This window comes from Squalius cephalus (assembly GCF_949319135.1).
Source record: "Squalius cephalus genome assembly, chromosome: 23".
NCBI classification, from domain to species: Eukaryota; Metazoa; Chordata; class Actinopteri; order Cypriniformes; family Leuciscidae; genus Squalius; species Squalius cephalus.
Window position 1 is genome coordinate 536,275 of NC_137144.1, and position 26,879 is coordinate 563,153.

At 42.9% G+C, this 26,879-nt stretch overlaps 1 protein-coding gene across 7 annotated transcripts in view; it reads right to left on the minus strand.

The window, feature by feature from the left end:
* Nucleotides 1-26,879, minus strand: part of insc (INSC spindle orientation adaptor protein) — a 114,723-nt gene that overhangs the window by 64,137 nt on the left and 23,707 nt on the right. For 6 of the 7 annotated variants that reach the window (XM_079859547.1, XM_079859549.1, XM_079859551.1 and 3 more), the window contains one exon: nt 9,566-9,654. The exons of the other annotated variant lie outside the window; for it this stretch is intronic. In XM_079859547.1, the coding sequence (XP_079715673.1) occupies nt 9,566-9,621 (56 nt within the window). In that variant the 5' untranslated portion in view covers nt 9,622-9,654. The remainder of the gene's footprint in view (nt 1-9,565; nt 9,655-26,879) is intronic. 7 annotated transcript variants of the gene reach the window in all.

Genomic DNA, 26,879 nt, shown 5'->3' on the forward strand with positions numbered 1-26,879 from the left:
ACCTGCTGACGGACACACACACCACATCAGGGCATTACACACCTGCTGACGGACACACACACCACATCAGGCATTACACACCTGCTGACGGACACACACACCACATCAGGGCATTACACACCTGCTGACGGACACACACACCACATCAGGGCATTACACACCTGCTGACGGACACACACACCACATCAGGGCATTACACACCTGCTGACGGACACACACACCACATCACAGCATTACACACCTGCTGACGGACACACACACCACATCGGGCATTACACACCTGCTGACGGACACACACACCACATCAGGCATTACACACCTGCTGACGGACACACACACCACATCAGGGCATTACACACCTGCTGACGGACACACACACCACATCAGGCATTACACACCTGCTGACGGACACACACACCACATCAGGCATTACACACCTGCTGACGGACACACACACCACATCAGGGCATTACACACCTGCTGACGGACACACACACCACATCAGGGCATTACACACCTGCTGACGGACACACACACCACATCACAGCATTACACACCTGCTGACGGACACACACACCACATCGGGCATTACACACCTGCTGACGGACACACACACCACATCAGGCATTACACACCTGCTGACGGACACACACACCACATCAGGGCATTACACACCTGCTGACGGACACACACACCACATCGGGCATTACACACCTGCTGACGGACACACACACCACATCAGAGCATTACAAACCTGCTGACGGACACACACACCACATCAGGGCATTACACACCTGCTGACGGACACACACACCACATCAGGGCATTACACACCTGCTGACGGACACACACACCACATCAGAGCATTACACACCTGCTGACGGACACACACACCACATCAGGGCATTACACACCTGCTGACGGACACACACACCACATCAGGGCATTACACACCTGCTGACGGACACACACACCACATCAGGCATTACACACCTGCTGACGGACACACACACCACATCAGGGCATTACACACCTGCTGACGGACACACACACCACATCAGGGCATTACACACCTGCTGACGGACACACACACCACATCAGGGCATTACACACCTGCTGACGGACACACACACCACATCAGGGCATTACACACCTGCTGACGGACACACACACCACATCAGGGCATTACACACCTGCTGACGGACACACACACCACATCAGGCATTACACACCTGCTGACGGACACACACACCACATCAGGGCATTACACACCTGCTGACGGACACACACACCACATCAGGGCATTACACACCTGCTGACGGACACACACACCACATCAGGGCATTACACACCTGCTGACGGACACACACACCACATCAGGCATTACACACCTGCTGACGGACACACACACCACATCAGGGCATTACACACCTGCTGACAGACACACACACCACATCAGGGCATTACACACCTGCTGACGGACACACACACCACATCAGGGCATTACACACCTGCTGACGGACACACACACCACATCAGGCATTACACACCTGCTGACGGACACACACACCACATCAGGCATTACACACCTGCTGACGGACACACACACCACATCAGGGCATTACACACCTGCTGACGGACACACACACCACATCAGGGCATTACACACCTGCTGACGGACACACACACCACATCAGGCATTACACACCTGCTGACGGACACACACACCACATCAGGGCATTACACACCTGCTGACGGACACACACACCACATCAGGCATTACACACCTGCTGACGGACACACACACCACATCAGGGCATTACACACCTGCTGACGGACACACACACCACATCAGGCATTACACACCTGCTGACGGACACACACACCACATCAGGCATTACACACCTGCTGACGGACACACACACCACATCAGGCATTACACACCTGCTGACGGACACACACACCACATCAGGGCATTACACACCTGCTGACGGACACACACACCACATCAGGGCATTACACACCTGCTGACGGACACACACACCACATTAGAGCATTGCACACCTGCTGACGGACACACACACCACATCAGGGCATTACACACCTGCTGACGGACACACACACCACATCAGGCATTACACACCTGCTGACGGACACACACACCACATCAGGGCATTACACACCTGCTGACGGACACACACACCACATCAGGGCATTACACACCTGCTGAAGGACACACACACCACATCAGGGCATTACAAACCTGCTGACGGACACACACACCACATCAGGCATTACACACCTGCTGACGGACACACACACCACATCAGGGCATTACACACCTGCTGACGGACACACACACCACATCAGGGCATTACACACCTGCTGAAGGACACACACACCACATCAGGGCATTACACACCTGCTGACGGACACACACACCACATCAGGGCATTACACACCTGCTGAAGGACACACACACCACATCAGGGCATTACACACCTGCTGACGGACACACACACCACATCAGGGCATTACACACCTGCTGAAGGACACACACACCACATCAATGAAATAAATGTATTAAATAAATACCTAGGATTATGTTTATTTTCTTCTAATAGGGTTGAAAAATAAGCAGATCTAGCAGCTTTTAAAGCCTCTCTGTAAGCAATCGAGCTCTTCCATGAAATGTGAAACACCTCTAGTTTTGTTTTCTTCCAGTTGCGCTCCATCTCTCTGGCTGCTCTCTTAAGGGCCTGAGTGTGCTCGTTGTACCACGGCGTTGGACTATTTTCATTAATCTTCTTTAAGCGCAATGGAGCAACTGTGTCTAAAGTGCTGGAAAAAAGAGGGACTTTTTAAACTATCTGGGTTCTTCTAAGCTATCTGGGATGCTGAGAAGATGAAACTGATTAGGAAGATTATTAATAAAGCAATCTTTAGTGGCAGAAGTGATAGGTCTAACATATTTGTAACACGGAGTCTCAAACTGTGCTCAAACTTGCCAAGATACGAAGGTCCACAATCAGAAGTTACAGATGGGCCCGTCAGTGGAGTCGGGACGCCTCGAGAGATACCTCAGAGATACCCTAGCAGACTCTATGCACATTTCCTCCGGAGTCTTTGGAGATATACTAGGTTTAGGCATCCCAGACTCATCGGAAACTGCAAAATGTCATTACGTTGCTACTTTCGAGGCACTTCTGAAAAGTGTGTATGGCAACAATTAATGCTCTATCGCTTTTGAAAATAACGTACCACCTGCACTAAACCTAACTGATAACTGAGATAAAACACACATGCTGAAGTAACCGTGCTACTTGATCTGCTTCTACAAGTCTTTAAGCTCTTTTCTGGTGTTTCAGAGACTCAAACTCCAGCGCTTCACATCACGAGTGCAGAGAGAGTTTACTACAGCAGAAATACACACTTATGGGATGCAAACCTCAAAATCTCATCGTTTACAGGTCATAACACAGTAAGGAAATGCGTGAAAATAAGTCTTTATTAATTGTGTGAAAAGGAATAAAAGTCGTTGGTGTTTAATTTCAGCTGGAAAGGCAGTGATTGGTATGTTTGCGGAGTTTCGTAATGAGCCCGAGTAGCGTTTAGGAAGCCCTACTATTTACACACACACTGATCTGGGCTGAAGAACTTCTTGACTAGAGGAATCTGGCTAAATGATGTACATGTATATTTTAATCAGTGTACTCACATGCATTATTGACAGACACCAGTAGCTGTAAGTACCGAAAGACCAGTTAAATGAAGCATAGGGGACACAGCAGCCCATGGTAATGATCACCTCTCAATAAGAGCAGAAACCCCAGATATCTGGGCCACTACACCCCTGATTGTGCTTCATTAGGAGCTGAGGTCAGCGCAGAGGTCAGAGGTCAGAGGTCAGAGGTCAGCGCAGGCTGAGGTTACTGGGATAAACTTACAGATAGTCATTAAAAATAACAGTACAGAAAAAAAAGTGCAGTAAATTTGAGCGTTTGGGGGGGAAAGCTACTAGCACTTAAATATTACAGATATACAAATACTATAGTAAAACGATGAAACAAAAGATTACTGCACATAAAGGCATAGCCGATATTACCATTACAGACAAGCTAATGCTTTTATTCTTTCTCAATATTGGGGTCTAATGAATAAATTAATGAATGAATGGCTTTATTTAACCCTAACCCGAACATAAAAGAAAACAACAATAATAATAATAATAATGCAATAAAAGCTAATGAAAAAAACCCAACAAAACAAAGCAAAACAATATTAACTTATACATGTCCCAAAAGGAGTAGGAAGAAGCATAAGCTTTAAATGATGGAGTTGTTCTGTTGAATGTTCAGCGATGATGATCACACACACACTTCTCCTACACTACGGTACTGTGGTGTAATGAGTGTCATGGCTCAGAGCGAGAGGAACAGGAACACATCATCGACACACACATTTCTCCGGTACTGTGTGTACAAGCCGAAACTGAAGAGCTAAAGCGGTGTGTGTTTACATCGATAGCAGAGACATGTTTGTGTTCTGAAAGTCGGCAGATTTTCACATGTGACGTCTATACGTTCATGCTACGCTAATTAAAACAATGAAGTTGAATAAATCTATTATGTGTCATTATTTTATACTCCAAATTGTTATTGTTTCTGTAAAGAAATGTGTAAAAATGACTCTCACATTATTACAGTGTATTACAGCAGGCCATTTTCAACAAAGTATCAAAACAATTTCTGCGAGAAAGGCCTCTTGTGAACGGATCGTCAGGATAATGGGTTTATCTGAATGAATGTGGAGGAAAAGCTGCTCTCCAGCACAAATATTTACATTTGCAGCCATCGACGGGTCAGAAAGCCCTGCGTACAGTCAGTCATTATCAGAGTAAACACACACACACATTCAGTGGTGAAGCCTCCAGATAATCAGAGTAAACACACACACACACACACACACACACACTCTCAGTGGTGAAGCCTCCAGATAATCGGAGTAAACACAGTCTGATGCTGATATCATCTGCTGAGTTCAGGAAAGGTCCTCGCGAAACCTTCGATAATCACAGATGATTGTGATTCTGCAAGCCGTCTTTGACGTCATATAGTTTAAAGCGGGGGTTTTAAACACGGCTTTTATTTGTGTCTTCCTCCCGCAGGCGTTGGGACACGGCTCTCTGTGAAGATGTGCATTGTGGAAAAACAACACAAATACATTGAGTTGAACATTTCTGTAATTTTTATCTCAAGCATGATGTCAGAGTACACCTACAGCCTCCACATCCCGGCCCATTAAAGCCTGCGCTCTGCCCAACACACATCAATTATTCAGCTGATCTTGACACACAGCGCGTCTGCATTCACCATTTGAAATAGAATAAAAATGGCATTTTCTTCTCAGAGACGATGCATATGCAGGAACGCCTGAATCTTCATGTCAAGTTCTTCAGTCGTGGTCAAACGGAAGATGCGTCAGGACGAGCTGTCAGAAGAAGCTCCTGGATTATTCATGAAGTTATTCTGGCGTCTCCGGCATTAACATGTTGACATGATCATATTCTGAGGTTTCTGGCCTGTTTTTGAGTGACATCACAGATGAAATGGAGTCTGTTGTTCTATCGCAGGTAAGTGTGTGTGTGTGTGTGTGTGTGTGTGTGTGAACAGATGGAGGATCCAGTGGAGCTCAGACAAGCACCTGTGTGAACTGTTGGCGTGTGCAATGATAATTGTTCATCGGGGGAGGAGGCAAACATGAGTGAGCAGCACAACACACACACACACACACACACACACACACACACACACACACACACACACACACTCCTCCACCTGCTGTCTGCTGGAGCGACCAGCTGCAAAACACAAGGGCTTCGCTTCATTCACACACACATCAGTATATATTAATATCTACATGCCTGAATGTACACTCATGATAATGATGCTTCTGGTGCTTGGGCTCCTCTTAGCATATCCAGAACTAAACATAAAACCCTAATGACTGAAGATGCAGGACAGCGTTCCAGCAATATATTTAAGGAAGAATTTAGGGAAATTAAATGGATTTCTATCATTTATTCACTCATTATACCATGGTCTGGGTGAATACTCGATTCTGATTGGCTGCAGGGTGTCCATTAAAAAGTGATAGAAGACACCTAGTAAATAAACCGTCAGGTGTAACCAGGGAAACCAAGTTATTGTTTGTAAAAACTTTAGATTTTGATTGTAAAACTAATTAAAATATAAACTAATGTTTTAAAAATGTGTTATTTGGCAAGTGACCATGGTATAAGCGGGTTAATGCCCTTCGAGGTGTCCATTGTCAGGTATGCGTCAGACGGTTCACGCCTCGCCGTCGTCCATTAATACCTGACAATGGACACCTCGTCGGGCATTAACCCTTACATAGCCTACGGGAGCGAATTCAGTGCACAATCATAGCGCAATAAAAAGTACATAATAAATAAATGCAGCTGAATATTCTATGGTTGGTTGTGATATTTGACTTTGGTGATTGTTTATTATTGTTTATTGCTCATATTATCTGCTGGCTTCAGCCGATGCTTCTCTATCAGTGTGTGTTCTCAAAGAACCGATCACAGCAAAACACTTCAGCTAAATCAACTGAGATATGAACAGACACGGTACTTTAATAGATGTGATAACAGAAACGTTTGTGTGGATAAAACTGCGTTTACATATCTGAAATTCTCCCAGGTTTATTGGGATTTAGTATAAACTGACCCAGAGAGAGCCATTGTCATGAATGGATATGAAACAGCTTTGAGACAGTCTTTTCAAACACACAGTATCATTATTTCTGTCTTACAATGTCTCAGATTATCACAGAAGTACTGGGATTAAAGTTTATAGCTAGGATATAAACACTGATGTTTACGGTAGCGATCAAAATAGAGTAAATCACCTTTTGAAAGTAACTTGATGTATCAAATAAAGATTGTGTCAATTACATCGTTACACCAGTAGGTGGAGACAAGAGACCGTAATAAAATTGATTCGCTCAAAAACACTTAATAGTGCAATAAAAAAAACAAGAGAAGCAACAGACATTTTGTCAGAACCTCTAGTAAATTACGCTATTTTGATTAGTTATCTATTCAGAATCATGGGAGAATTGTGATCTCTGTTTTAAACAAAACAATTCTCCATATCCAGAATCGTGCAGCTCATTGAGTGAAGTAACCCGCATTCAACACATCCAAGTGAGTCAACCTTAAAGTTATGAAACGACGAGAAAACATTTTGTGCTCAAAATAAAACAAAATCTCTTCTCTTCCGTGTGAGTCTCCTGCGCAGTTTACGCTTCCTGGTTCTCCATAAGAACGCCGGCTCACTATTGGCCGACGCTGGTCACATGAGCACCACGACACGCGTGTGATGCTGACGCAGGAGCCGGCCAATTCTGAGCCGCGGAAGAGAAGAAATTGTTGAATAAATTTGTTATTTTGGGGGGTTTTGCGCACAAAAAGTATCCTCATCGCTTCATAACATTAAGGTTGAACCACTGGAGTCAAACGGACTATTTTAACGATGTCTTTACTACCTTTCTGGGCCTTGAGGGTTGCAATGACGTTGCAGTCTATGGCTGGTTCAAAAAGCTCTCGGATTTCATCATAAATGTCTTCATTTATGTTCTGAAGATGAACGAAGGTCTTATGGGTTTGGAATGACCTGAGGGAGAGTAATTATTGATAGAATATTCATTTTTTTGGTGAACTAACCCTTTAAGATTGGCCCCGCCTCAAACTTTATTGAAAAAGGGCACTCAAAGCAATCAATTAATCGGTAACACTTTACAATAAGGTTCATTAGTGAATATTAGTTAAAGCTGAAGTCCGTAGTTTTTCCTCTTTGTCTCCATCTCTGTTAGAAATCTGCAATTGCAGTTATTCACGGAATTGAACGTGCGGCTGTCAGTCGCCGCCGGTGTGGATCCTGGCGTTCGCAATCACAGATTCTACTTTTTGGAAGAATGACCAACATAAGAATTTTCACCAGAAGATGTCATCTGAACAAGTAAGTAAGTAAGTAAATATCACGACAAACCGTGCAAATTATACTTTGTTCTCAAATTGTTAATGTTAACAACCATTGCGTGACTACATTTAATGCCCTTACGATATTTTTCCTGGTTTCCTATGGGCCGGTTGCAGTCTCTTTTTTTGTAGCCACTCTGAAGTCCGAAGTCTTTTGCTATAAAGCTATAAAGAGCTATAGAGATTGGTAAATTGGTTAGCATTTGACCGAGTGAAATAAGTATTTGATCCGTCATCACCTGCCTTCGTCACTCATTTGTTGTCACGGACACTGATCACATTCAGCTGTGCACTCATCAGTCACCATCATTAACACCTGTATATATGTTCAGTTCTGTTTCAGTCCAGTGTCCGGTATTGTCTATGCTCAGTGTGTGCTGCTATCCGTTTGCCTTCCTGTAGGATGGGTTGTATATATGAAGAGTTCAGATGCAAAAGCCTCTAAATGCCATCTGAAATTTTCTTCTAGAATGATCATTTTTATGAAGCTTGTATATTTAAGTTAGCTATAGGTGACACACCTGAATGAATGGCTCATTAAGTATGCAGGGACGTAGTCTCACCAGGTGTGAACTACTACATATGCATGATGCTGTTGGAGCGTTTACGCCCCATCCGCATATTGGCTTTCCAAACTAAAAGTGTTTCACAAAACTAAAATCAATGTATCGTTTTATGTGAATGATTAGGCAGGATGATTTTCACATCATTTTGAAGAAAAAACTCTAGGCGACGACATCCATTAGTCAAAAGTCTTATTGCCACATATTTAGTATGTGTTTTGTGGCCTTATTTCAGAAACTTTAATTTTTAGTTTTTTCGATAACCATGCATAAACATTATTCTCTCAAAAATGAAAACATGTACATACATGTGGCTCACATATTATGGAAGTCCTGTTTGTGCTATATAGAGTGAATTTACACCTTTGCCATTGATATGTTTATAAGCAACTGAAAAAAGCACAAATGTCAGGGCATGTCAGAACATCTCAAGGACCCCAAAAACACCCCAGACCCCAGAGGGTTAACACCTGTATATATGTTCAGTTCTGTTTCAGTCCAGTGTCCGGTACTGTCTATGTTCGGTGTGTGCTGCTATCCGTTTGCCTTGAATATATATCAACTAAAGATCCGTTCAGCATTATATGCTATCCTTAATTAAGCTTTTTGTCACTGTAAACCATCTGTCAAAATCATTTGTAGATTTTATAAGAAGTGCTTGATCATATGAATTTAAAGTTTAATGGCATTTTTAAGCATTTTAATTTACATTAAATAATGATCTGCTAAATATTATGTAATGTTTGATAAGTTCATTAAACACATTATCTCATGTGTCTAACTATATGAATATATATTGACCAATGATCAGTTAAGCATTATGTAATGTTAGTTAATGATTTATTAATGAAAGTTATAATAAAGTGTTATGCTTATTTTCTTTTCATTTCTAAATGAGAACGATAATTGGGTTGATAAAGGCATGAATGTCACTTACATCTTTCCAGAGATTGAGGAGTAGCTGCTCTGCCTGGAAGTCTGCGGCGTAGCCATTCTCACGGTGTCCTCCTCACTTCAACACAACACCTACAAACACACAATCACATCATAAAGAGCTCACAAATCTTCAACACAACACCTACAAACACACAATCACATCATAAAGAGCTCACAAATCTTCAACACAACACCTACAAACACAACAATCACATCATAAAGAGCTCACAAATCTTCAACACAACACCTACAAACACACAATCACATCATAAAGAGCTCACAAATCTTCAACACAACACCTACAAACACAACAATCACATCATAAAGAGCTCACAAATCTTCAACACAACACCTACACACACAACAATCACATCATAAAGAGCTCACAAAACTTCAACACAACACCTACAAACACACAATCACCATCATAAAGAGCTCACAAAACTTCAACACAACACCTACACACACAACAATCACATCATAAAGAGCTCACAAAGCTTCAACACAACACCTACACACACAACAATCACATCATAAAGAGCTCACAAAGCTTCAACACAACACCTACACACACAACAATCACATCATAAAGAGCTCACAAAGCTTCAACACAACACCTACACACACAACAATCACATCATAAAGAGCTCACAAAACTTCAACACAACAATCACATCATAAAGAGCTCACAAAACTTCAACACAACACCTACAAACACACAATCACCATCATAAAGAGCTCACAAAACTTCAACACAACACCTACAAACACAACAATCACCATCATAAAGAGCTCACACAACTTCAACACAACACCTACAAACACAACAATCACCATCATAAAGAGCTCACAAAGCTTCAACACAACACCTACACACACAACAATCACATCATAAAGAGCTCACAAAACTTCAACACAACAATCACATCATAAAGAGCTCACAAAACTTCAACACAACACCTACAAACACACAATCACCATCATAAAGAGCTCACAAAACTTCAACACAACACCTACAAACACAACAATCACCATCATAAAGAGCTCACACAACTTCAACACAACACCTACAAACACAACAATCACCATCATAAAGAGCTCACAAAGCTTCAACACAACACCTACACACACAACAATCACATCATAAAGAGCTCACAAACTTCAACACAACACCTACACACACAACAATCACATCATAAAGAGCTCACAAAGCTTCAACACAACACCTACACACACAACAATCACATCATAAAGAGCTCACAAAGCTTCAACACAACACCTACACACACAACAATCACATCATAAAGAGCTCACAAAAGCTTCAACACAACACCTACACACACAACAATCACATCATAAAGAGCTCACAAAACTTCAACACAACAATCACATCATAAAGAGCTCACAAAACTTCAACACAACACCTACAAACACACAATCACCATCATAAAGAGCTCACAAAACTTCAACACAACACCTACAAACACACAATCACCATCATAAAGAGCTCACAAAACTTCAACACAACACCTACAAACACACAATCACCATCATAAAGAGCTCACAAAACTTCAACACAACACCTACAAACACACAACAATCACATCATAAAGAGCTCACAAAGCTTCAACACAACACCTACACACACAACAATCACATCATAAAGAGCTCACAAAGCTTCAACACAACACCTACAAACACAACAATCACCATCATAAAGAGCTCACAAAGCTTCAACACAACACCTACAAACACAACAATCACCATCATAAAGAGCTCACAAAGCTTCAACACAACACCTACACACACAACAATCACATCATAAAGAGCTCACAAAACTTCAACACAACAATCACATCATAAAGAGCTCACAAAACTTCAACACAACACCTACAAACACACAATCACCATCATAAAGAGCTCACAAAACTTCAACACAACACCTACAAACACAACAATCACCATCATAAAGAGCTCACACAACTTCAACACAACACCTACAAACACAACAATCACCATCATAAAGAGCTCACAAAGCTTCAACACAACACCTACAAACACAACAATCACCATCATAAAGAGCTCACAAAGCTTCAACACAACACCTACACACACAACAATCACATCATAAAGAGCTCACAAAGCTTCAACACAACACCTACACACACAACAATCACATCATAAAGAGCTCACAAAACTTCAACACAACAATCACATCATAAAGAGCTCACAAAACTTCAACACAACACCTACAAACACACAATCACCATCATAAAGAGCTCACAAAACTTCAACACAACACCTACAAACACAACAATCACCATCATAAAGAGCTCACACAACTTCAACACAACACCTACAAACACAACAATCACCATCATAAAGAGCTCACAAAGCTTCAACACAACACCTACACACACAACAATCACATCATAAAGAGCTCACAAACTTCAACACAACACCTACACACACAACAATCACATCATAAAGAGCTCACAAAGCTTCAACACAACACCTACACACACAACAATCACATCATAAAGAGCTCACAAAGCTTCAACACAACACCTACACACACAACAATTACATCATAAAGAGCTCACAAAGCTTCAACACAACACCTACACACACAACAATCACATCATAAAGAGCTCACAAAACTTCAACACAACAATCACATCATAAAGAGCTCACAAAACTTCAACACAACACCTACAAACACACAATCACCATCATAAAGAGCTCACAAAACTTCAACACAACACCTACAAACACAACAATCACCATCATAAAGAGCTCACAAAACTTCAACACAACACCTACAAACACAATAATCACCATCATAAAGAGCTCACAAAGCTTCAACACAACACCTACAAACACAACAATCACCATCATAAAGAGCTCACAAAGCTTCAACACAACACCTACAAACACAACAATCACATTATAAAGAGCTCACAAAACTTCAACACAACAATCACATCATAAAGAGCTCACAAAACTTCAACACAACACCTACAAACACACAATCACCATCATAAAGAGCTCACAAAGCTTCAACACAACACCTACACACACAACAATCACATCATAAAGAGCTCACAAAACTTCAACACAACAATCACATCATAAAGAGCTCACAAAACTTCAACACAACACCTACAAACAAACAATCACCATCATAAAGAGCTCACAAAACTTCAACACAACACCTACAAACACAACAATCACCATCATAAAGAGCTCACAAAACTTCAACACAACACCTACACACACAACAATCACATCATAAATAGCTCACAAAGCTTCAACACAACACCTACACACACAACAATCACATCATAAAGAACTCACAAAGCTTCAACACAACACCTACACACACAACAATCATATCATAGAGCTCACAAAACTTCAACACAACACCTACAAACAAACAATCACCATCATAAAGAGCTCACAAAACATCAACACAACACCTACAAACAAACAATCACCATCATAAAGAGCTCACAAAACTTCAACACAACACCTACAAACAAACAATCACCATCATAAAGAGCTCACAAAACTTCAACACAACACCTACAAACACAACAATCACCATCATAAAGAGCTCACAAAACTTCAACACAACACCTACAAACACAACAATCACCATCATAAAGAGCTCACAAAGCTTCAACACAACACCTACACACACAACAATCACATCATAAAGAGCTCACAAAGCTTCAACACAACACCTACACACACAACAATCACATCATAAAGAGCTCACAAAACTTCAACACAACAATCACATCATAAAGAGCTCACAAAACTTCAACACAACAATCACATCATAAATAGCTCACAAAGCTTCAACACAACACCTACACACACAACAATCACATCATAAAGAACTCACAAAGCTTCAACACAACACCTACACACACAACAATCATATCATAGAGCTCACAAAACTTCAACACAACACCTACAAACAAACAATCACCATCATAAAGAGCTCACAAAACATCAACACAACACCTACAAACAAACAATCACCATCATAAAGAGCTCACAAAACTTCAACACAACACCTACAAACAAACAATCACCATCATAAAGAGCTCACAAAACTTCAACACAACACCTACAAACACAACAATCACCATCATAAAGAGCTCACAAAACTTCAACACAACACCTACAAACACAACAATCACCATCATAAAGAGCTCACAAAGCTTCAACACAACACCTACACACACAACAATCACATCATAAAGAGCTCACAAAGCTTCAACACAACACCTACACACACAACAATCACATCATAAAGAGCTCACAAAACTTCAACACAACAATCACATCATAAAGAGCTCACAAAACTTCAACACAACACCTACAAACACACAATCACCATCATAAAGAGCTCACAAAGCTTCAACACAACACATACAAACACAACAATCACCATCATAAAGAGCTCACACAACTTCAACACAACACCTACAAACACAACAATCACCATCATAAAGAGCTCACAAAGCTTCAACACAACACCTACACACACAACAATCACCATCATAAAGAGCTCACACAACTTCAACACAACACCTACACACACAACAATCACATCATAAAGAGCTCACACAACTTCAACACAACACCTACAAACACAACAATCACCATCATAAAGAGCTCACAAAGCTTCAACACAACACCTACAAACACAACAATCACCATCATAAAGAGCTCACAAAGCTTCAACACAACACCTACAAACACAACAATCACCATCATAAAGAGCTCACACAACTTCAACACAACACCTACACACACAACAATCACATCATAAAGAGCTCACAAAACTTCAACACAACAATCACATCATAAAGAGCTCACAAAACTTCAACACAACACCTACACACACCACAATCACATCATAAAGAGCTCACAAAACTTCAACACAACAATCACATCATAAAGAGCTCACAAAGCTTCAACACAACAATCACATCATAAAGAGCTCACAAAGCTTCAACACAACACCTACAAACACACAATCACATCATAAAGAGCTCACAAAACTTCAACACAACACCTACAAACACACAATCACATCATAAAGAGCTCACAAAACATCAACACAACACCTACAAACACACAATCACATCATAAAGAGCTCACAAAACTTCAACACAACACCTACAAACACACAATCACATCATAAAGAGCTCACAAAACATCAACACAACACCTACAAACACACAATCACATCATAAAGAGCTCACAAAACTTCAACACAACACCTACAAACACACAATCACATCATAAAGAGCTCACAAAACATCAACACAACACCTACAAACACAACAATCACCATCATAAAGAGCTCACAAAGCTTCAACACAACACCTACACACACAACAATCACATCATAAAGAGCTCACACAACTTCAACACAACACCTACAAACACACAATCACATCATAAAGAGCTCACAAAACTTCAACACAACACCTACACACACAACAATCACATCATAAAGAGCTCACACAACTTCAACACAACACCTACAAACACAACAATCACCATCATAAAGAGCTCACAAAGCTTCAACACAACACCTACAAACACAACAATCACCATCATAAAGAGCTCACAAAGCTTCAACACAACACCTACAAACACAACAATCACCATCATAAAGAGCTCACACAACTTCAACACAACACCTACACACACAACAATCACATCATAAAGAGCTCACAAAACTTCAACACAACAATCACATCATAAAGAGCTCACAAAACTTCAACACAACACCTACACACACCACAATCACATCATAAAGAGCTCACAAAACTTCAACACAACAATCACATCATAAAGAGCTCACAAAGCTTCAACACAACAATCACATCATAAAGAGCTCACAAAGCTTCAACACAACACCTACAAACACACAATCACATCATAAAGAGCTCACAAAACTTCAACACAACACCTACAAACACACAATCACATCATAAAGAGCTCACAAAACATCAACACAACACCTACAAACACAACAATCACATCATAAAGAGCTCACAAAACTTCAACACAACACCTACAAACACACAATCACATCATAAAGAGCTCACAAAACATCAACACAACACCTACAAACACAACAATCACCATCATAAAGAGCTCACAAAGCTTCAACACAACACCTACACACACAACAATCACATCATAAAGAGCTCACACAACTTCAACACAACACCTACAAACACACAATCACATCATAAAGAGCTCACAAAACTTCAACACAACACCTACACACACAACAATCACATCATAAAGAGCTCACACAACTTCAACACAACACCTACAAACACAACAATCACCATCATAAAGAGCTCACAAAGCTTCAACACAACACCTACACACACAACAATCACATCATAAAGAGCTCACAAAGCTTCAACACAACACCTACAAACACAACAATCACCATCATAAAGAGCTCACACAACTTCAACACAACACCTACACACACAACAATCACATCATAAAGAGCTCACAAAACTTCAACACAACAATCACATCATAAAGAGCTCACAAAGCTTCAACACAACAATCACATCATAAAGAGCTCACAAAGCTTCAACACAACACCTACAAACACACAATCACATCATAAAGAGCTCACAAAACTTCAACACAACACCTACAAACACACAATCACATCATAAAGAGCTCACAAAACATCAACACAACACCTACAAACACACAATCACATCATAAAGAGCTCACAAAACTTCAACACAACACCTACAAACACACAATCACATCATAAAGAGCTCACAAAACATCAACACAACACCTACAAACACACAATCACATCATAAAGAGCTCACAAAACTTCAACACAACACCTACAAACACACAATCACATCATAAAGAGCTCACAAAGCTTCAACACAACACCTACAAACACAACAATCACCATCATAAAGAGCTCACAAAACTTCAACACAACACCTACACACACAACAATCACATCATAAAGAGCTCACAAAGCTTCAACACAACACCTACAAACACAACAATCACCATCATAAAGAGCTCACACAACTTCAACACAACACCTACACACACAACAATCACATCATAAAGAGCTCACAAAACTTCAACACAACAATCACATCATAAAGAGCTCACAAAACTTCAACACAACACCTACACACACCACAATCACATCATAAAGAGCTCACAAAACTTCAACACAACAATCACATCATAAAGAGCTCACAAAGCTTCAACACAACAATCACATCATAAAGAGCTCACAAAGCTTCAACACAACACCTACAAACACACAATCACATCATAAAGAGCTCACAAAACTTCAACACAACACCTACAAACACACAATCACATCATAAAGAGCTCACAAAACATCAACACAACACCTACAAACACACAATCACATCATAAAGAGCTCACAAAACTTCAACACAACACCTACAAACACACAATCACATCATAAAGAGCTCACAAAACATCAACACAACACCTACAAACACACAATCACATCATAAAGAGCTCACAAAACTTCAACACAACACCTACAAACACACAATCACATCATAAAGAGCTCACAAAACATCAACACAACACCTACAAACACAACAATCACATCATAAAGAGCTCACAAAACTTCAACACAACACCTACAAACACACAATCACATCATAAAGAGCTCACAAAACATCAACACAACACCTACAAACACAACAATCACATCATAAAGAGCTCACAAAACTTCAACACAACACCTACAAACACACAATCACATCATAAAGAGCTCACAAAACATCAACACAACACCTACACACACAACAATCACATCATAAAGAGCTCACAAAACTTCAACACAACACCTACAAACACACAATCACATCATTAAAGAGCTCACAAAGCTTCAACACAACACCTACACACACAATATTCACATTAGACCCACACAGCTTAAGCTTAAGGCTTTCCTGTAGCTCAAACAGTAGAGCACTGGCGCTAGCAACGCCAAGGTCATGGGTTCGATTCCCAGGGAAAGCAAGAACTGACAAAATGTAAAATGTGTACCTTGAATGCAATGTAAGTCGCTTTGGATAAAAGCGTCTGCCAAATGCATAAATGTAAATGTAAGCCAGAGCTGAGCCGTCGACTGATGCTCTGCTGCCATCTAGCGGCTATACTTAAACTCATCTTATGTTATTAGTAAAAGTGTTTGTTTTCCAGTAGATGGCAAGAATCTTCCACAAAATCTAGGCATATCATGAATGAAATTGAGAAAAGTAGATCATCTTTAAAGTATATTAAAAAATAAAATAATAATAATAATAATAATAATAATAATAATAATAATAAATATATATATATATGATTCTAAAAAATGTGTAATGTATAAAAAAAAGATATATATATAGTTTGTATATAGATAAAGAGAAAAAAAAGAGAAAGTTTGGTGAATTATGGCTCTGTTCACATCCTGATTGTAAAGCTCAATGTGATTGGATGAAGCTGGAATGTGCTGTGATTGGTCAGTGGGGTGTGACCATTTTCTGATTGGCTGGAGTAGACATGTGGCACGACTCAACGTCACTTTTCCACTGCAGTTTAGTCCAGCTCAAAGTGGGTATGATTACAGACTGATTATTAGCCTGGGTGCCAGCCCGAACCCCGCCCACAACATTTTTTGGTCGGGAAGTTCGGTCTGGACTCGATCCGTTGAGGAGTAATTATGCCCGGCTCCCAAAAGGCCGAGCCAATCAAATTGCCAGGGCGGGCTTTACTCGATGATGGACAGATGATCTGCGGTTACGTAATCACCCACGTCACCAAAGAGCGCTTGGGTTGAATTAGTTTACAACAAAGATGACTGCCGCTGGAGAAGTGAGATTTCACGAGTTCACACTTACAAATAAGTCAGATAGAATAAATGCGTAGGCTATATGAGATTTCACGAGTTCACACAAATAAGTCAGATATGCGTATATGACGTGCTGTCCGAGGAGAGGGCTGTGGGCTCGGTAGCCATACTCCCCCCGTGTTCCTGGTTGTGAGCGAACAAGACAAGAGTGAGGATTCGGGGTGGTGGAGGGACCGAGGGATGCTGAAGATCTGTCAAGGAGTGTTAGGTAAGTTGACAGAGTGAATATGCTTCCTCATGCTGATATAGGGTAACGTTAGACATGGTATTGTTTGATGACAAGTTGATATTGGATTGATTATTTGTACGTGCTCCTCCCGAACTTTGTTTATGAAACATCATGTGTAGATTCCGCCATCGCGTCTGTTATAGAAGATCTCCACAGCGCATTCATTTTAAAAGAGGAACAGAGAGCCGCGACATTTTGTTGGTTGAAAATATGAATGAAGAACATGCGTCATTTACTCCGTTGCTCTGATTGGTTGTAGGTCTATCCAATTGAGTGCAGAGTTTTTTTTTTTCCTGGTTCGGTTGAGACACGCCCCATAATCAAATCTCTATGGAGCGGTATCAGACTCACATTCTGACTAGAATATGAGTATGACGAAGTCAGGCTAACTGATTATAGTAGCGACGCCATTTCTTTTTTCAAGTTGCGTGCGACAGTCGTTTAAAAAAAGTTGTAGGAACAAATAATACTGTGGTGGCTGTTGCTCACTATTTACATCTAACAGGTTTGGTGTCTCGCGTCGCAAATCCAACGACGCTGGTAGTGACGATTCTCTCTGACCAATCAGTGATCAGTATGGCCACGGCTCGCTGGGAAGGGTCAGTCCAGTGGAAAACCCCGCGAGTGAGCCGAGCCGTAGCAGCAGTGCTAACGCCACAGTTTCAGAGATATGTGCTGTGATCCGCAAACAAACGTCAGACAACATAAAAAATATATTTGTTCATTATATCCTAACATATATTTTTGGATCTCCTTCTATTTCTCCGTGATTTCTCTTGATTTGTGTTGTATTTGTGGAGCTGGGCACAGTTTGTAGTCTTGTGTTACTCCGTGTGTGTTAGCTTGATGACTGCAGAAGAGCAGGTGTGTGTGTGTGTGTTAGATGTGTGTGTTGTGTAAATGCAGATGTAGCCGTGAGTGACGTGTGTGTTAGATGTGTGTGTTGTGTAGATGCAGATGTGGCCGTGAGTGACGTGTGTGTTAGATGTGTGTGTTGTGTAAATGCAGATGTAGCCGTGAGTGACGTGTGTGTTAGATGTGTGTGTTGTGTAGATGCAGATGTGGCCGTGAGTGACGTGTGTGTTAGCTGTGTGTGTTGTGTAGATGCAGATGTGGCCGTGAGTGACGTGTGTGTTAGCTGTGTGTTGTTGTGTAGATGCAGATGTGGCCGTGAGTGACGTGTGTGTTAGATGTGTGTGTTGTGTAGATGCAGATGTGGCCGTGAGTGACGTGTGTGTTAGATGTGTGTGTTGTGTAGATGCAGATGTGGCCGTGAGTGACGTGTGTGTTAGCTGTGTGTTGTTGTGTAGATGCAGATGTGGCCGTGAGTGACGTGTGTGTTAGATGTGTGTGTTGTGTAAATGCAGATGTGGCCGTGAGTGACGTGTGTGTTAGCTGTGTGTGTTGTGTAGATGCAGATGTGGCCGTGAGTGACATGTGTGTTAGATGTGTGTTGTTGTGTAAATGCAGATGTGGCCGTGAGTGACGTGTGTGTTAAATGTGTGTGTTGTGTAGATGCAGATGTGGCCGTGAGTGACGTGTGTGTTAGATGTGTGTGTTGTGTAGATGCAGATGTGGCCGTGAGTGACATGTGTGTTAGATGTGTGTTGTTGTGTAAATGCAGATGTGGCCGTGAGTGACGTGTGTGTTAAATGTGTGTGTTGTGTAGATGCAGATGTGGCCGTGAGTGACGTGTGTGTTAGATGTGTGTTGTTGTGTAGATGCAGATGTGGCCGTGAGTGACGTGTGTGTTAAATGTGTGTGTTGTGTAGATGCAGATGTGGCCGTGAGTGACGTGTGTGTTAGATGTGTGTGTTGTGTAGATGCAGATGTGGCCGTGAGTGACATGTGTGTTAGATGTGTGTTGTTGTGTAAATGCAGATGTGGCCGTGAGTGACGTGTGTGTTAGCTGTGTGTGTTGTGTAAATGCAGATGTAGCCGTGAGTGACGTGTGTGTTAGCTGTGTGTTGTTGTGTAGATGCAGATGTGGCCGTGAGTGACGTGTGTGTTAGATGTGTGTGTTGTGTAGATGCAGATGTGGCCGTGAGTGACGTGTGTGTTAGATGTGTGTGTTGTGTAAATGCAGATGTAGCCGTGAGTGACGTGTGTGTTAGATGTGTGTGTTGTGTAGATGCAGATGTGGCCGTGAGTGACGTGTGTGTTAAATGTGTGTGTTGTGTAGATGCAGATGTGGCCGTGAGTGACGTGTGTGTTAGATGTGTGTGTTGTGTAGATGCAGATGTGGCCGTGAGTGACGTGTGTGTTAGCTGTGTGTGTTGTGTAGATGCAGATGTGGCCGTGAGTGACGTGTGTGTTAAATGTGTGTGTTGTGTAGATGCAGATGTGGCCGTGAGTGACGTGTGTGTTAGCTGTGTGTTGTTGTGTAGATGCAGATGTGGCCGTGAGTGACGTGTGTGTTAGATGTGTGTGTTGTGTAGATGCAGATGTGGCCGTGAGTGACGTGTGTGTTAGATGTGTGTGTTGTGTAGATGCAGATGTGGCCGTGAGTGACGTGTGTGTTAGATGTGTGTGTTGTGTAGATGCAGATGTAGCCGTGAGTGACGTGTGTGTTAGATGTGTGTGTTGTGTAGATGCAGATGTGGCCGTGAGTGACGTGTGTGTTAGATGTGTGTGTTGTGTAGATGCAGATGTGGCCGTGAGTGACGTGTGTGTTAGCTGTGTGTGTTGTGTAGATGCAGATGTGGCCGTGAGTGACGTGTGTGTTAGCTGTGTGTGTTGTGTAAATGCAGATGTGACGTGTGTGTTAGCTGTGTGTTGTTGTGTAAATGCAGATGTGGCCGTGAGTGACGTGTGTGTTAGATGTGTGTTGTTGTGTAAATGCAGATGGAGCCGTGAGTGACGTGTGTGTTAGATGTGTGTGTTGTGTAAATGCAGATGGAGCCGTGAGTGACGTGTGTGTTAGATGTGTGTGTTGTGTAGATGCAGATGTGGCCGTGAGTGACGTGTGTGTTAGATGTGTGTTGTTGTGTAAATGCAGATGTGGCCGTGAGTGACGTGTGTGTTAGATGTGTGTTGTTGTGTAAATGCAGATGTGGCCGTGAGTGACGTGTGTGTTAGATGTGTGTTGTTGTGTAAATGCAGATGTGGCCGTGAGTGACGTGTGTGTTAGCTGTGTGTGTTGTGTAGATGCAGATGTGGCCGTGAGTGACGTGTGTGTTAGATGTGTGTGTTGTGTAGATGCAGATGTGGCCGTGAGTGACGTGTGTGTTAGCTGTGTGTGTTGTGTAGATGCAGATGTGGCCGTGAGTGACGTGTGTGTTAGATGTGTGTGTTGTGTAGATGCAGATGTGGCCGTGAGTGACGTGTGTGTTAGATGTGTGTGTTGTGTAGATGCAGATGTGGCCGTGAGTGACGTGTGTGTTAGATGTGTGTGTTGTGTAGATGCAGATGTGGCCGTGAGTGACGTGTGTGTTAGATGTGTGTGTTGTGTAGATGCAGATGTAGCCGTGAGTGACGTGTGTGTTAGATGTGTGTGTTGTGTAGATGCAGATGTGGCCGTGAGTGACGTGTGTGTTAGATGTGTGTGTTGTGTAGATGCAGATGTGGCCGTGAGTGACGTGTGTGTTAAATGTGTGTGTTGTGTAGATGCAGATGTGGCCGTGAGTGACGTGTGTGTTAGCTGTGTGTGTTGTGTAAATGCAGATGTGACGTGTGTGTTAGCTGTGTGTGTTGTGTAGATGCAGATGTGGCCGTGAGTGACGTGTGTGTTAGATGTGTGTGTTGTGTAGATGCAGATGTGGCCGTGAGTGACGTGTGTGTTAGATGTGTGTGTTGTGTAGATGCAGATGTGGCCGTGAGTGACGTGTGTGTTAGCTGTGTGTTGTTGTGTAGATGCAGATGTGGCCGTGAGTGACGTGTGTGTTAGATGTGTGTTGTTGTGTAAATGCAGATGTGGCCGTGAGTGACGTGTGTGTTAGCTGTGTGTGTTGTGTAGATGCAGATGTGGCCGTGAGTGATGTGTGTGTTAACTGTGTGTGTTGTGTAGATGCAGATGTGGCCGTGAGTGACGTGTGTGTTAGCTGTGTGTGTTGTGTAGATGCAGATGTGGCCGTGAGTGACGTGTGTGTTAGCTGTGTGTGTTGTGTAGATGCAGATGTGGCCGTGAGTGACGTGTGTGTTAGATGTGTGTGTTGTGTAAATGCAGATGTGGCCGTGAGTGACGTGTGTGTTAGCTGTGTGTGTTGTGTAGATGCAGATGTGGCCGTGAGTGACGTGTGTGTTAGCTGTGTGTGTTGTGTAGATGCAGATGTGGCCGTGAGTGACGTGTGTGTTAGATGTGTGTGTTGTGTAGATGCAGATGTGGCCGTGAGTGACGTGTGTGTTAGATGTGTGTGTTGTGTAGATGCAGATGTGGCCGTGAGTGACGTGTGTGTTAGCTGTGTGTTGTTGTGTAGATGCAGATGTGGCCGTGAGTGACGTGTGTGTTAGATGTGTGTTGTTGTGTAAATGCAGATGTGGCCGTGAGTGACGTGTGTGTTAGCTGTGTGTGTTGTGTAGATGCAGATGTGGCCGTGAGTGATGTGTGTGTTAGCTGTGTGTTGTTGTGTAGATGCAGATGTGGCCGTGAGTGACGTGTGTGTTAGATGTGTGTTGTTGTGTAAATGCAGATGTGGCCGTGAGTGACGTGTGTGTTAGCTGTGTGTGTTGTGTAGATGCAGATGTGGCCGTGAGTGACGTGTGTGTTAGATGTGTGTTGTTGTGTAAATGCAGATGTGGCCGTGAGTGACGTGTGTGTTAGATGTGTGTGTTGTGTAGATGCAGATGTGGCCGTGAGTGACGTGTGTGTTAGCTGTGTGTGTTGTGTAGATGCAGATGTGGCCGTGAGTGACGTGTGTGTTAGATGTGTGTGTTGTGTAGATGCAGATGTGGCCGTGAGTGACGTGTGTGTTAGATGTGTGTGTTGTGTAGATGCAGATGTGGCCGTGAGTGACGTGTGTGTTAGCTGTGTGTTGTTGTGTAGATGCAGATGTGGCCGTGAGTGACGTGTGTGTTAGATGTGTGTTGTTGTGTAAATGCAGATGTGGCCGTGAGTGACGTGTGTGTTAGCTGTGTGTGTTGTGTAGATGCAGATGTGGCCGTGAGTGATGTGTGTGTTAGCTGTGTGTGTTGTGTAGATGCAGATGTGGCCGTGAGTGACGTGTGTGTTAGCTGTGTGTGTTGTGTAGATGCAGATGTGGCCGTGAGTGACGTGTGTGTTAGATGTGTGTGTTGTGTAGATGCAGATGTGGCCGTGAGTGACGTGTGTGTTAGCTGTGTGTTGTTGTGTAGATGCAGATGTGGCCGTGAGTGACGTGTGTGTTAGATGTGTGTTGTTGTGTAAATGCAGATGTGGCCGTGAGTGACGTGTGTGTTAGATGTGTGTGTTGTGTAGATGCAGATGTGGCCGTGAGTGACGTGTGTGTTAGATGTGTGTGTTGTGTAGATGCAGATGTGGCCGTGAGTGACGTGTGTGTTAGCTGTGTGTGTTGTGTAGATGCAGATGTGGCCGTGAGTGACGTGTGTGTTAGCTGTGTGTGTTGTGTAGATGCAGATGTGGCCGTGAGTGACGTGTGTGTTAGCTGTGTGTGTTGTGTAGATGCAGATGTGGCCGTGAGTGACGTGTGTGTTAGCTGTGTGTTGTTGTGTAGATGCAGATGTGGCCGTGAGTGACGTGTGTGTTAGATGTGTGTTGTTGTGTAAATGCAGATGTGGCCGTGAGTGACGTGTGTGTTAGATGTGTGTGTTGTGTAGATGCAGATGTGGCCGTGAGTGACGTGTGTGTTAGATGTGTGTGTTGTGTAGATGCAGATGTGGCCGTGAGTGACATGTGTGTTAGCTGTGTGTGTTGTGTAGATGCAGATGTGGCCGTGAGTGACGTGTGTGTTAGCTGTGTGTGTTGTGTAAATGCAGATGTGGCCGTGAGTGACGTGTGTGTTAGATGTGTGTGTTGTGTAGATGCAGATGTGGCCGTGAGTGACGTGTGTGTTAGCTGTGTGTTGTTGTGTAGATGCAGATGTGGCCGTGAGTGACGTGTGTGTTAGCTGTGTGTGTTGTGTAGATGCAGATGTGGCCGTGAGTGACGTGTGTGTTAGCTGTGTGTGTTGTGTAGATGCAGATGTGACGTGTGTGTTAGCTGTGTGTGTTGTGTAGATGCAGATGTGGCCGTGAGTGACGTGTGTGTTAGCTGTGTGTGTTGTGTAGATGCAGATGTGACGTGTGTGTTAGCTGTGTGTGTTGTGTAGATGCAGATGTGGCCGTGAGTGACGTGTGTGTTAGCTGTGTGTTGTTGTGTAGATGCAGATGTGGCCGTGAGTGACGTGTGTGTTAGATGTGTGTGTTGTGTAGATGCAGATGTGGCCGTGAGTGACGTGTGTGTTAGATGTGTGTGTTGTGTAGATGCAGATGTGGCCGTGAGTGACGTGTGTGTTAGCTGTGTGTGTTGTGTAGATGCAGATGTGGCCGTGAGTGACGTGTGTGTTAGATGTGTGTGTTGTGTAGATGCAGATGTGGCCGTGAGTGACGTGTGTGTTAGATGTGTGTGTTGTGTAAATGCAGATGTGGCCGTGAGTGACGTGTGTGTTAGATGTGTGTGTTGTGTAGATGCAGATGTGGCCGTGAGTGACGTGTGTGTTAGATGTGTGTTGTTGTGTAGATGCAGATGTGGCCGTGAGTGACGTGTGTGTTAGATGTGTGTTGTTGTGTAGATGCAGATGTGGCCGTGAGTGACGTGTGTGTTAGATGTGTGTGTTGTGTAGATGCAGATGTGGCCGTGAGTGACGTGTGTGTTAGATGTGTGTGTTGTGTAGATGCAGATGTGGCCGTGAGTGACGTGTGTGTTAGATGTGTGTTGTTGTGTAAATGCAGATGTGGCCGTGAGTGACGTGTGTGTTAGCTGTGTGTGTTGTGTAGATGCAGATGTGGCCGTGAGTGACGTGTGTGTTAGCTGTGTGTTGTTGTGTAGATGCAGATGTGGCCGTGAGTGACGTGTGTGTTAGATGTGTGTGTTGTGTAGATGCAGATGTGGCCGTGAGTGACGTGTGTGTTAGATGTGTGTTGTTGTGTAAATGCAGATGTGGCCGTGAGTGACGTGTGTGTTAGCTGTGTGTGTTGTGTAGATGCAGATGTGGCCGTGAGTGACGTGTGTGTTAGCTGTGTGTTGTTGTGTAGATGCAGATGTGGCCGTGAGTGACGTGTGTGTTAGATGTGTGTTGTTGTGTAGATGCAGATGTGGCCGTGAGTGACGTGTGTGTTAGATGTGTGTGTTGTGTAGATGCAGATGTGGCCGTGAGTGACGTGTGTGTTAGCTGTGTGTGTTGTGTAGATGCAGATGTGGCCGTGAGTGACGTGTGTGTTAGATGTGTGTTGTTGTGTAGATGCAGATGTGGCCGTGAGTGACGTGTGTGTTAGATGTGTGTGTTGTGTAGATGCAGATGTGGCCGTGAGTGACGTGTGTGTTAGCTGTGTGTGTTGTGTAGATGCAGATGTGGCCGTGAGTGACGTGTGTGTTAGCTGTGTGTGTTGTGTAGATGCAGATGTGGCCGTGAGTGACGTGTGTGTTAGCTGTGTGTGTTGTGTAGATGCAGATGTGGCCGTGAGTGACGTGTGTGTTAGATGTGTGTTGTTGTGTAGATGCAGATGTGGCCGTGAGTGACGTGTGGTTTCAGGGATGTTACTGCGGTCCAGCGCTTCATCTCCCACCGCTGATCTAAATTGAAGAGCTTCTATTCTCGTCCTGTCCTTTCCTCCATAGTAATTGTATTACTATGCCAAAAGAATATGCCTTATCTTCTGATTACTGGCAGAACGCCACCAGTGACTCAGTAAGCTTTAGTGCTCATTCCTGCTATTTATTGATGTATCCCATTTACATTATTCAATTTCCCCAACCTGCTAACCATGAAGCCTGTCCTCTCTCCTGATGCGTCTAATGGCATCCAGCGGGAGGGCTGAGCTTTACTCCGGGCTGGAAGTGGCTATCTGTGATCTGGGACTATGAATAATGCCGTCTCAGTGACTCAGTGAAATACAGGTTTCTCCCACTCCCCAAAAAAACAACACTTCGGAGCTTTATGAATTAAGCAAGAACAATTTTCTGTAAATCTGAACATAGTT